The sequence below is a fragment of the Megalobrama amblycephala genome, linkage group LG1 (genome assembly GCF_018812025.1).
Source record: "Megalobrama amblycephala isolate DHTTF-2021 linkage group LG1, ASM1881202v1, whole genome shotgun sequence".
In the NCBI taxonomy this organism is placed as follows: Eukaryota; Metazoa; Chordata; class Actinopteri; order Cypriniformes; family Xenocyprididae; genus Megalobrama; species Megalobrama amblycephala.
In genome coordinates this window covers 34,961,163-34,973,770 of record NC_063044.1, presented here as the reverse complement: position 1 = coordinate 34,973,770, position 12,608 = coordinate 34,961,163, and the positions used below count along the sequence as shown (strand labels likewise).

The window sequence follows — 12,608 nt, the reverse complement described above, 5'->3', positions numbered from 1 at the left end:
GCCATAACCTCTGGTTATTGATCAGACTGGCGAGTTTGTGATTGTGGGCCCTCATAACGGCTGGTGCGAGGATCCTGTGCGACTCTGAGAACCGAATGAACGAGTACAATAAGAGTAAAGAGTTAAATAGAATTAGCAAATATCTAGATACATTATATAAATGGTCAATCACCAATTGGCACCTAAAATCAAGGTCATAATAAAATGGAGTCAGATAACAGTTAATTGGAATTAAATTACTTTGCCACACTAAAAAGACCGAACACGCAAGAAGCCTTCTCTGCCCTATGGGAAACCATATAAGCATCTATTTTAGCCAGTTTACATCCTGCTATCTTCTAAGTAAACAATTTGTAATCCATAAGGCTAATTACTACAGATCCTAAAAGGCACAATAAAGGTGTTTTCAAGTACATAGTTAAAAGCAGGCAATTTCTGATCTTTTATGACAGGATCTGAAATCAAACCAAATTATTTTAATTTTAGTTCTAGTAATGCTAGTAATGCTTAAAAATATAGTGCATAAATTAATTATCTGTAATGTTTAATGTATACATACATACTTAATTTATCAAAGTATGTATGAACCAGGGGCGTTTCCTCCGAGTAGGCAAGGGAGGCAGTGCCTCCTCAAAACAATAGGATGAGAAAATAATCCATATTACATATAAAACATAACAAATATTACAAATTATGACATTAAAAAGAGCGCAAGTCAAGCGTATTTCTCAAGGAACATTGCCAAACAGCGACACCCGCAGGTAAAGTTTCAGCAGGAGTCATGCTTTACAGTCTATGGAGGCATGCCTCCCTTTCCTCTCATAGGAAACCCATAGACTGTAAAAAAATATGGACGTAGCGTCCGTGACGTCACCCATAGAGTTCTGAACAGCAGTTTTGACGCCTAAATGAGGCCGCGGCCATCTTAGCTGCGCGTCACCGCACGTCACTCCCGGATAACTGAAAATGGGCAAAGAGGCGGGGAGGTGGTTTGAGCTGATATGACTGGTTGCTGAAACCACGCCCGCCTAGCTCGACGTGACCATGTTAGCAAGCAAAGGAGCTATCTATCTATCTTAAGGTGCGTTCACGCGGCCTCGTATTTCCTGTAGTTACGAGATTCTAGCTTGTAAAAAGCGTTCACGTCCTCGTAGAGCTCGTAATTACAGTTTGTAAGCTGGGAGTTTTCTGAAAGCTCCCAGATGTACCACGTGGCCGCGCTGTACCACCTGACCGCTGTAGATTCATTTAGGCGTCGATAGTGCTGCCATGGAAACGCATAATTCCCAGTTCAAGGACCAAAAGGACGTGAACAGCTCCGAATATAACGTCACGTGTTGTCATTTCAAGATTCCGGTAAATACGAGGTGACGTGAACGCAGCATTAGATACGATCTAAAATATTAATGAAGATAAGTTTTATCATCAGAACGTTCTAAAGGTTTACTGTCAATCTACGGTGTTTTTTAAGATATAGATCCTCCAACACCAGTAGTGTTGGGTGTGCAAATAACAACATGGAAAATCAAAATGGGACTTCATACCTTTATAATGAAATAGAGATCGCAAGATGAATCCAATCTGTGGCACTTGGGTAAAATATGAGTGTCCATTGCAAAACAAAAAAACATTTCACATTTCTTCTGAATGATCTGCTCTCTGTCATCGTTCTTCAAGAAAGGATGCAATCTGAGCAGCGTTTATGTTGTAAAACTGTATACGATCGTATCAAACAAATGTGCCTGTGTCCAAAGTATATTTTTTCAAAATAGTGCAGCAGTTTTAGTTATAATATCCAAGCAGTGCTGTCAGAGTTGTATATCCTCCTGGTATTGTCATTGTATCAAAACTTTCAGCCAATGCCACGATCCAACAACGTGTGTTCTGTGTCTCTTCCCCATGCATGCACATCTACACAGACACACATCAGTCTCGAATATTATGCAGCAAGCCATATTTTATAATTGTATAAAATAATCGAGAAAAAAAAGCACAAAAACGGCTGAGATGCCAAATTCAGCGGCAGCTGAGGTAACATGACGGCTCAGACAGCAGCGCAATCTACCTGTCACTCAAGTGACCACGCCCTTAATTATGCAGAACTTTAAGGCTTAATATAATTTAAACGGATAAGTTATAAAAAAATTCACCCCCCTCAGAGTTGTCACGAAGGGCAAAAATAGCAGTATAGACCAAAACCACAATTTGAACCAACTTGTAAACATGTTTTTTTTCTGCTATAAACTTGGCCAATTTAACATGGGACTCTATGAGATTCTGCTCTCTTTTGGAGCCTGTCCCTAGCGGCCAGTCGATGAATCGCAGTTTAAGTTACTTCCGTATTGGCTTCACGAGAGAAAGGGGGAGGTTGCCGCTTGAGGAAACCATATAAAATCATCAGACCCCCGGCGTGCGGTGGGTTTTGTGGGGGGCAATTGAGAATGAATGGGGGAAAGTCACGTGAGAGGAGGCAATGTCTCCATCGCGCTATGATTGGATGTAATTGGTTATGATTGGATATGATTGGTTTGTGCGATAAATCCGCCTCTCGTTGACGTGCGCGTTCCGCGCGTAGGTTTGACTGAACAAATGATGGCGTCAATCGGAAGACTAATTGAAAAGTAAGTAAACAGATCACAGTTAGATATCACCACTTCATGTCACATCAAAATCAAACTTGAAATGGACTGAAATCATGATGACTGCGGGGTTTTTAGTGCGATCAGCTTGGTGAAATTAAAAATACAATTCGTGTCTGTGACAGACGGTGTTTACGGAGCATGACTGATGATCCAAAATATCCTAGGTTGACAATTAAAAAGAAAAACCACAATACACAAATAAAATATATTCTTTAAATTATTATTGCCTTTAGTTATTATTTTGGAATGAATGTAGAAATGCTTAAACACTAACTTGATGAGATTGACTTGGTTTTTATAAATAGAACATTACATTGTTAATGTAAAATTACAAAATAGAATTGTATTTGGTTTCCTTTTTTCTTTTTTTGATGTACTGTAAAGTAATGTTCATTTAACAAGGAAGATGTGTCAACTTTAAGAGTAATGCACATTACATTGATTCATAAAAAAAAATGTGCCTCCTCATTTCAGAACACCACTGCACGCCACTGGTATGAACGGAACTGACCCTAGAACCATCCCTGAAGGGAGATGAATCAAAAGACCTTGAGATGTACCAAGAACTTATCCTTAAATGTGAAAAGAGGGGGTGGACGGCATGAAGCTTTAAGGAGGATTTGTGAATGCTGGAAAACCTCACTAAACAAAGGGGAGTGGATGTGGGGCCTGCCATAGGATGTTGGGGTTTGCCCTGGATGTGTTGTGGCCTCAAACTGACAAAACATCTGAGAACTGACAACTCATAAAGTTTCAAGGGTCCACACTACAAAGCTCTGTTAAGAAGTGGAATTGTGAAGCTTCAGTCTCATGCAAGATGCAAGGAAGTTCCAAGCCAATGAGATGGTACCAATGAACCAATTGTATTGCAGACTGTAAGAAATGAACTGATTATAAATGGACAGTAAAGTTGGCTGTACACCTTAAGGGGTTTGGACAAGTTCCTTGAGAGGTTCTTATACTTTGACCACAAGAAAAACAAGCTAGTGTTAATTTTTATCTGAGATGAGTCAAACTGCTGCTGTCTCAGAAAAGAAATGTAAACTTTAAAGAGATGCCTTTCAGACCTACAGGAGGTGAGAATCTGGGTAGAAACTCAATTTTTATATATTTATTTGAAAACATACTTGATTTTTTCAATCTGTTCCTTCATTGTCTGAGTGGCGTTTTGGATTCCGTCAGCTGTGTCTCTCAGTGATTTGCTGGCTTTTGTCACATGATTCCCCTTGATCATTTTTGTCCAGTTGTCAATCATTTCAGGAAGTTCACAAGCCATTACACCAATTCCTCCAACAACCTGATGATCAATAAGAGCCAATCATTACAGGATTCATTTTCATTATCATCAGACTGTCAGACAGTCATAAGCACTTATAAGAAACAGCGTATGGATTGCTTAAGAAAGTTAAAAAGCTTTATGAGTGTCTAATTGTTGTTAATAAACACATTTATTTTCATTATGACTAGAACACATTAAGTCTTTTGATTATTTGTTTTTGGTGGAGTATTTTTACTTGTTATTGAGAACAAGTAAATCTTAAAAAATTTAATTGAGAACAAGTAAATCTAAAGTAAATCTATCTATATATGTATTTTTATCTTGAAAATCTTTTACTTCACTCCATTTCAAAGCATAATATTGTACTTTTTACTCCACTTATTTCATAAAATCCTCTTGTTCCTCTTTATTTTAAACTGAAGAAATTTGACACCGACTGTGGGCATGAAAGCAATGCCCTTCAATGCCCTAGTTCTTTATTTGTGTATTTTATGTTAGATCTGAGACAGCTATTTATTTAATTTGGTTTATCTTCTTCAGGTTACCTTCCCCACATGTTGTCTAAATTAACTTGGAGGGTCATAGCAGACAATCACGGTGGATCACGCAGTGTTTGCACTAACATTTACAGAGTTGTTTAATACATTAATTCAAACATATGGATTTGTGTGAGTAAGTGGAACAAAAGGTGTCAGAATAACGTGGAACACGTGATTGTTGTCATCTGTGAACTTGGACAGTAAGCTCATTTAAGATGAGCAAAATCCAGTGATAGTCGTGAGAATAATGTCGGTAAGAAATGTGTCCGAGAACAGAACAACATGATCTGATGTCATGTGGGGCGGCCATGCCAAGCAGCGCAGTTGCTCTCCCCCGACTGCACTGTCATGATGGGAAATGACTGGCTGACATCACATCTTAAATCTCATTGGCCTAAAATTATCAATGATCAATGATCAATGATCATCTTTGTTGCTGTCTAAAATGTTTGCCAACTTTACCTTTTAACTTTAAAATCTATTTGACTTATGTGTGCACACGTCATACTCTCTGATAGTGTGATATCTGTATGGAATATATGATTCCAAATAGTTTCTGGGCATTGATATACTATATATCAATAGAAATGACTAAACATTGTTTAATGTTTTTTTTAAGACCTACCTACTGTAATTGTAGTAATTGTTTAACAAATTAATAAATGTTTGAGGCTGTTTCAAATTATGTACAAATTGATTTACATCAAAATAATGAAAAAAAAAAAAAATGTAAGGAGAGCTTTCTTAAAGTGTTTTTGTGCTCCACCACAAAATCACATTTTGTCAAACTTGACCACATGTAGTTCCTAATATATCACTATTAACAACAAAAAAGCTCAAGTTAATCTCAATAAATGTGTTTCTAATAATATTATAAACAATTATCAGAAACTTATAAACCTTTTATTAACTTTCTTAAACAGTCTAAACTGTTAACAATTTCTTATAAGTGCTTATGAACGTCTTATAATCTAACAATATGTGTTTTCAAAATGTGTTATTAAGCATCCTATAAGGGTATTACCTATTAACTTCTGCTTATTAGAAGGACCTTAATATAAAGTGTTACCTAATAATCATTAATAATCAATGAAATTCACTAATAATCAATCATGTGTGAACTGATGTGAACATGTTTACAGGATCTTACCATGACACCTCCTGCAAGGGTTGTTTGAAATCCAGCTGAGCTTAAAAGTCCAGCTAAGCTTAAACGTATTGTATCACTCAATTTAGTTATCCTTTTCCAGTCATGTCCAATAATACTAAAGACACCTAAAAGAATCACAGAACCTGAAACAACCAAAGAATTAACCATAATTTTATGGTTTTCCAGGCATGTCTCTTTCATCTGGGGATTACTCTCTGTGTCAGAAGTGCCCGTCCAATCTCCAAAGCACCCCTCTGATTGTTGTCCCACCCACGCTGATGAAACCCCCCCCCCAGCTCCGCGACTGTGCACATTACTGATCTTCTTCAGAGGAAACTTTTGAGGGATGTGATTGATCATTGCGTCATTATTGATTTGAACATTTAGACCACTCTGTCTCGCAAAGCGCCCCTCTGATCGTTGTCCGGCCCACACTGATGAAACCCCCCCCCATCCCGTGAATGTGCACATCACTGATCTTCTCCAGAGGAAACTCTTGAAGCATGTGATTGAGCATGTCATTGATCACAGAGTCATTGATGATTTGAACATTTACACCACTCTGTCTCGCAATAGCTCTCAGAATTTCAGCCATGATGTGATGCTCCAATTCATCTGCTTCTGCTAAGGAACTTGCCACTTCCTTCTCAGGCTTCAGTATCTGCTGTATTTTTTTAGCAATTTCATTGCTCTTCTTTTCTATATCCTGCAACTTCTTCATAATGCTGCAGGACAAGAAGCCCTCAATGATTTTAGTACCTATAGAAATAGTGGAACCTATGCCTGTATATGCAGTTGACAAATTCATAAGTGAAAGACCTAGTCCACCCGTAAACATATTGACCAGACCGGCCCCGATCATATTTGCAGCTCCCAACACCTTAAATGAGCTTCCAACACATTCACCGACATTGCATTTTTTTCTGAGTGACTCCAGCTCCTCCGCCAGTTTCCTCAGATTGTCTGCAAAGTGCTCCCTCTCCTCGATCCAGCAGAAAATCAGCTCTAGCAGCTGGTCAGCGGTGGCCATGATGAAGGTCTCTGTGTCCTCCTGATCCTCTGAGCAGAGAGCAGAAATCTGAGAAGGAAGACATAAAGGAAGAAGACAGAGGACAGATGAGAAGACACTGTGCTTTATTCTTTAAATAATAATTGAGCATAGACTGAGCAAACTTTTTCTGCTGACCAATGCTGGAGTGGGGTTAACTTTGAGCCCATAAGATTAATGTCCCACACTGGCCAACAAAGGTCTAGCTGATAAAAGACAGAATATTTTGAACTATTGCACGCAGACAGAGGGCAGGGCTCTACGCCAGGGGTCTTCAACGTTTTTCAGGGCGTGGACCCCTTAGGTGAAAGAGACAGAGCGAGGACCCCCGATATAAAATTTGTCAAACAAAGCTACATATTAAGTGGTCACCGTGATTTTGCCAATTAAGACATGTTCCTGGATGAACATCTTTGTTGATCCTGGAACAACATTCTAATCAACCAATCAGAATTGAGGGACAAATTTACAGTTTACGACAAGTTTAGGCTTACAACCAGTGTTAGGTGCTTCTACAGCAACGTTATTCACCTATAATTGCCCTCTGATTTTAGGGATAAGTTATGGCTAGGATCAGGTTTAGGGGTAGAGATAGGGTTAAGACTAAATTTTCAGACTGGAATGTTGTTCCAGTATCAACAAAATATGTTGATCCAGGAACATGTCTTACTTGGCAAAATCACAGTGACCATATTGAGCATATAGCATCTAATATTAGTAGAAACTAACCATATTATGATTAGAATAAATTAGATCAGAACTATGCACATTATTGTTGCTGCATAGGCACCACTGCATGTATACTTAATACTGGCATTTAGCTTATGCATCAAACAAACACGTGATAAAAAAATGCAACAAACATGTTGCAATTCATTAGCCGTTTGTAATTGTTGTAAATTATTTTAATGGATTTGCAGAGTCATACATTTTAATCTTACAATCAGATGGAGAATTTGGACAATGGATATTTATCTGAACTTTAACTGCAAGTTTATTAGAAATTCACATTTGATTTTTTTTCTGTGAGATGGTCAATTAAACATTTACTTGAGCTTTAAATTTACTAAAAGATCACATTTTAATTTTACAGAGAGATGGACATTAAAAATCAGATCAGTAGTTGACTTTTTAATGTTGTATTTATATTTTCATCCAATTAACATATTTACCTAATTTGCCAATAAACCAGTTTTATTGATTGCAATAAAGACAAAGCTATTAGGACTGTTTAAAAACAGTGTCTGTAATTAGATACCACAAAGATTTCTTGTTCATCCTTCTGAGATTGTCCCCATTGTAAAACCGAACATTTAAAAATGTAAGAAATTCAACATTTAAAGGGGGTATCACGCACAGTTTCTGCCAATCTCATGTTAATCTTAAGTACCTATAGAGTAGTAGTGCATCCTTCATATCTCCAAAAAGTCTTAAGTTTAATCATATTTACACTGTACCGAGTATTTCCGAAAACAGCCGAGTGCCTGGAGGCGTGTCATTGTGAGCGGAGATAGAGTGACGATCTATCACGAGCATGCACAGCTTTTGTGTAGAGATCGTCTACAACTTAATTGGTCAGCTAAACAACTGTATTTAAACACACAATACACCATCACATTATCCATGGATAACTTTTGAATCACTATAAAGCAGTGGTTCCCAACCACAATCCTGGAGGCCCACCAACACTGCACATTTTGCATGTCTCCTTTGTCTGAGGGTGTTTTCACACCTATGGATTGTTTGTTTTGTTCCGAAACAGGGACTACATTTCTTACAATGTTGCTTTTTTTCTTGGTTCGGTTCGCTTTCACATGGCAACATTTTAAAGCGTACCAAAATGCTTTAAGGCAAGTCACATGCGAGTAAAATTGTCCTCTTATTGGTCAGAACTTTCTCTGCGTCATCCATCAAAAAAATTGATCGACAAGTTCGCTCCATGAGTTTATTGTGGCTTTATTTGTAACTGTTGAGACACACGCAAACACTTTATGAATGTAGCCGTCTTTCCCGCTGTTAAATTATACTACATATATTAATGCTGCGGCAAATTCAAACGCGCTCTGTGCGTCATTACGTCACGTCCGTAAACAGAAAGAAGGAGTCCCGTCGAGAGGCTAGTCAGTTATATCACGTGAGCATGCTGCTGGTAGCGGCACATTTATAGCCTTTTCTCACAGCAGCTGAAATAATTAAACTTATCATTTTGATGGTGGATTGTAATCCAGAAAGATCCAAATGACAATCATCAGTGACAACTGGAGATTCACCCGTAGACAAAAGCAAAAGACTTTGGACTGTTGAGTGGCTACAGAAACTGAAATCTACAGGTAACCCTAAAACACAGTCACGCAATGCTGATGTTGTTAACATTAACAATTTGAGAACAATATAGCAGTAATAATAATTTGCATGGTTTGACGTGATCCGAGCTAAACGATCGTTAGATTTAATCATCATTGGCAGCACGATTTATTGTAGGCCTAATGCTTTCCTCAGTTGGTCAGAACAAAAGTGGCAGACATGTTACTTACTTGTTCAGATGATACTTTCCAGTGAAAATCTTATATTGGTCATACTTTCAAGACATAGAGTTTGTGATTCTGAAGTTCAGTATCCACACCGGTGCGGTGACTGACAGCAAGCATTAGATTAATCCGCGCTGACGAGCTGTGCCGAGGCACAACACACGTACAGATATCTGCTCTGCATATGACTGCAATTGCAGGTTTCAAACAAGAGATGGCGACAAAGAGGAAAAATCGCGGACTGCAGCTTTAGACATTATAAAATAACTAGGTTTAAAAATACATTTTTGTCAATGTGAAGTATGAAATACTCAAAAAATCTCATGAAAAACAATATCTTTTCTTGTGAATGAATGACACAGAAAGCGAGCACCACGCTCTCACTTTAATCACAGCAGATGTCAGTCAGTGCAGCGCAAGATCAATGATTTCAGCACACTTATAAAAACACCTTTTATTCAATTAATCTAACTAAAGTGCACAATAAATATGTAATTTTTGAAGCTTTTTTCAGATAAAAGTGTGAAAACTGATGGTCGAATTGAATTTAGCCGAGGAGGAACACTGAAATATGTCTTTATTGATTTATTTTTTTATGCTGTTTTACGTTTGAATAACTAAATTAATGCTATGCCTGACTATTTAAGTGATTATATTCTCATTTCAATCTAAGTTTTACACTACTGATGCTCAACACACCAGCAAATGACATCTCACCGGAAGTTTTCGAGCTGGCTTATATTATTGCATTTTTATTATGCATTTTGATAGTGAATCACGCATTTATATGTACTTTGCAGCGTCTAAATGGCCATCTGTCGGAGAAAGCGCCAAAGACCGCTCCCTCTCTTAACTGTCACTCATCATCATTTGCGATCTCACAACCAGAGTTGGGTATAACGCGTTACAAAGTAACTGTAGTCTAATTACTTTTCCTGGTAACGCCGTAATGTAACGCATTACATTTTAAATTTATGTAATTTGATTACAGTTACTGATGTCAATAAAATTACGTTACTTGCGTTACAAGAAAAAAAATATTAGGTAAAGTGCATTTCTAAAGAAATCACGTTTGGCGCGGATGCGTCATTATGAAATCACCAGAGAACTCGTGGAGGAGGACACCCGCTCCCAAGACGAGAGCGGTCCAACCTTGCCTAAACAAGCTAGATTTTACATTTAGGTCATTTGTTCAGGATCGGGAGGGAAGGTAACTTCTGAACAATGCTGTTTTCAAATATTATTATAAATGTTTTCAGCAATTTTTTCCTGTCTTTAATGCAGTTGCATACAAACATAAACACAGTTGAGCTACCACACACATACATGCTACACACAGCAAGGAATGTTTAAGCTGTGTCTCGTTCACTGACTCACTAATCCCTGTATAGTGTATGTCATTTGAGTGCACTATATCTGCAAAGAGTGAACGAAATGAAGTGAGTAAATTCAGATGCTGACGTAGCCTATAACTGTGCGTCAGAGGTGGAGCTGTCACAGAAACGGCTCAACACGTGATAAAACTAGGCCTGCTTTTATCCTACATGTTCTTTTATAAAATAATGTTAATAACAATCTTAATGACTTTATTTTGTAATCATACATACCATACCTGCCAGCTTTGTAGTTTAATCGACTGTATGGTTTGTCATGCTTAATATGTGTTTATAATCATTCATAACTTGATAAATATTTATTTTTTCTTACACAAATGCATCGCTTCACTTCAGGAAGCCTTTATTACTATTAAAAAAACTTCAAACAAAAATAAACATTAACAAGTGTACAATATTTCATATATTTATTAGTTTATATTTCATATATTTATAAGTTATTTTTAGTTTGTTAGAATCTCACACTCACAGATGACGTGGTCGTTGAGCGCCCTCAGGTGACTGTTATTGCATTTGAATGAATAAGTTACCTATAGATGATTAACGAATATTTTTGTCAAGTTGCTGTTTTCATACTTCTGTAATATTTTTCAGTCAATATTAAATTACAGAAAGAACTATGAGTTTCAGTTTGTGGTGTATTTCTGTAGGTTTCAAAGTAACTTGAATGTAAAGTAATTAGTAATCTGATTACTTTTTACATGCAGTAATCAGTAATGTAATCAAATTACAATTTTGATGTAGTAATTTGTAATATGTAGTGGATTACTTTTTTTGAGTAACTTACCCAACACTGCTCACAACGTTACCTTTATATCAATAAAGTTATCTACACTGCATAATGAATATCTTACTTAACGTTACATCGTGTCTTTGTTTGTTAATGAGAGGATTCAGTGAGCAGAACTCAGCAAACTACATCGTTTTGAGCGGTGAGAGGATTATAACTTAAACACTCCTGATTGGCCAACATTGTGTTCAAAGTGTCAACAAACTTGTCTGTGATTGGCTACTATTTCTCACCGCTGCAAAAATATGCTGTAAATCGGACCATTTCACGTTTTTGAGAGCGCAAACTCAAAATGCAAAATCTTTTTCACCAATCATATTATATTATTACAGTATCAGCTGAGGGTGTTCTTGCTTGTTTCAGGGTGCTTATAGAAATTAGACTTTGTGATTTTTTTTTTTTTTACCCATGTTTTAATTTTTTTTAACAAAAAATGATTTGTGATCAAACATTAATTGATGGAACCCCTGTAGTACCGCTATGGACCCCCTACTAACTCATTGGTAAATATAATTTTTCGAATTTAAAAATAGGCTATGTAAAAAATTAAACTTTAAAAGTGTAAATATGAAAATAAATGTAAAAATCTTAATGAGCGAGTCATTCATTAAGTCATTAAAAACGCAGATTCATTCAGGAATCACGCTGGTTGGAGATGTGCAACAGTTCTGGTGTGGCTTTGTTTGAAACTGAACGCATCTGCTCAATTCAGTGAGCCGAATGAGTGTCACAGCACAGACCAGCAGCAGGAGTCAGACTTCACCTCACTTCACCCATTTCGCCTCACTTTTCTGAATGAAGATTTGAATGCAAAGTGATCTGTAAAAGTGAATATTTAAGCGAGTTTTTCAATGTACTGTTTTATTGTTGTGTTTTTTATTAAGAATAGTAATGAACCCACCCACCATTCAAGCAGTTGCCACCTCTGAATAGCCGTTGCTTCAAAAATGAAAATTAATATGCACATGGGCATTCATAAAGCGATGTGTTTGCCTCAAGCCCCTGTTAATTTCCAACCTTGCTTATGGTAATCCAAATGTAGTATTTTAATTTGGCTGAAACCTCAGCAGTATGAGATGGTCTGGTAACTGCGTCATGCCCGTTTCACCTTGCAAACAATATTTGAAGTGTAGTCTGTCGCGCATGTCTTTTGCACTTGCTCTGCTGACCGAAGCAAATTCTTTCAATGAATCTGATTGCAGTAACGGTTGCGGTTGTTCAGTGTAGATGCATTTTGG

At 37.2% G+C, this 12,608-nt stretch overlaps 1 protein-coding gene across 1 annotated transcript in view; it reads right to left on the bottom strand.

Annotated features, from left to right (window-relative positions):
- LOC125245610 overlaps window positions 1-12,608 on the bottom strand; it is a 38,096-nt gene that overhangs the window by 11,796 nt on the left and 13,692 nt on the right. Inside the window, exons 2-3 of the mRNA XM_048156282.1 lie at window positions 5,611-6,688; window positions 3,770-3,939 (exon numbers count right to left, since the gene is read on the bottom strand). Coding sequence (XP_048012239.1) covers window positions 3,770-3,939; window positions 5,611-6,132 — 692 coding nt within the window. The 5' untranslated portion in view covers window positions 6,133-6,688. The remainder of the gene's footprint in view (window positions 1-3,769; window positions 3,940-5,610; window positions 6,689-12,608) is intronic.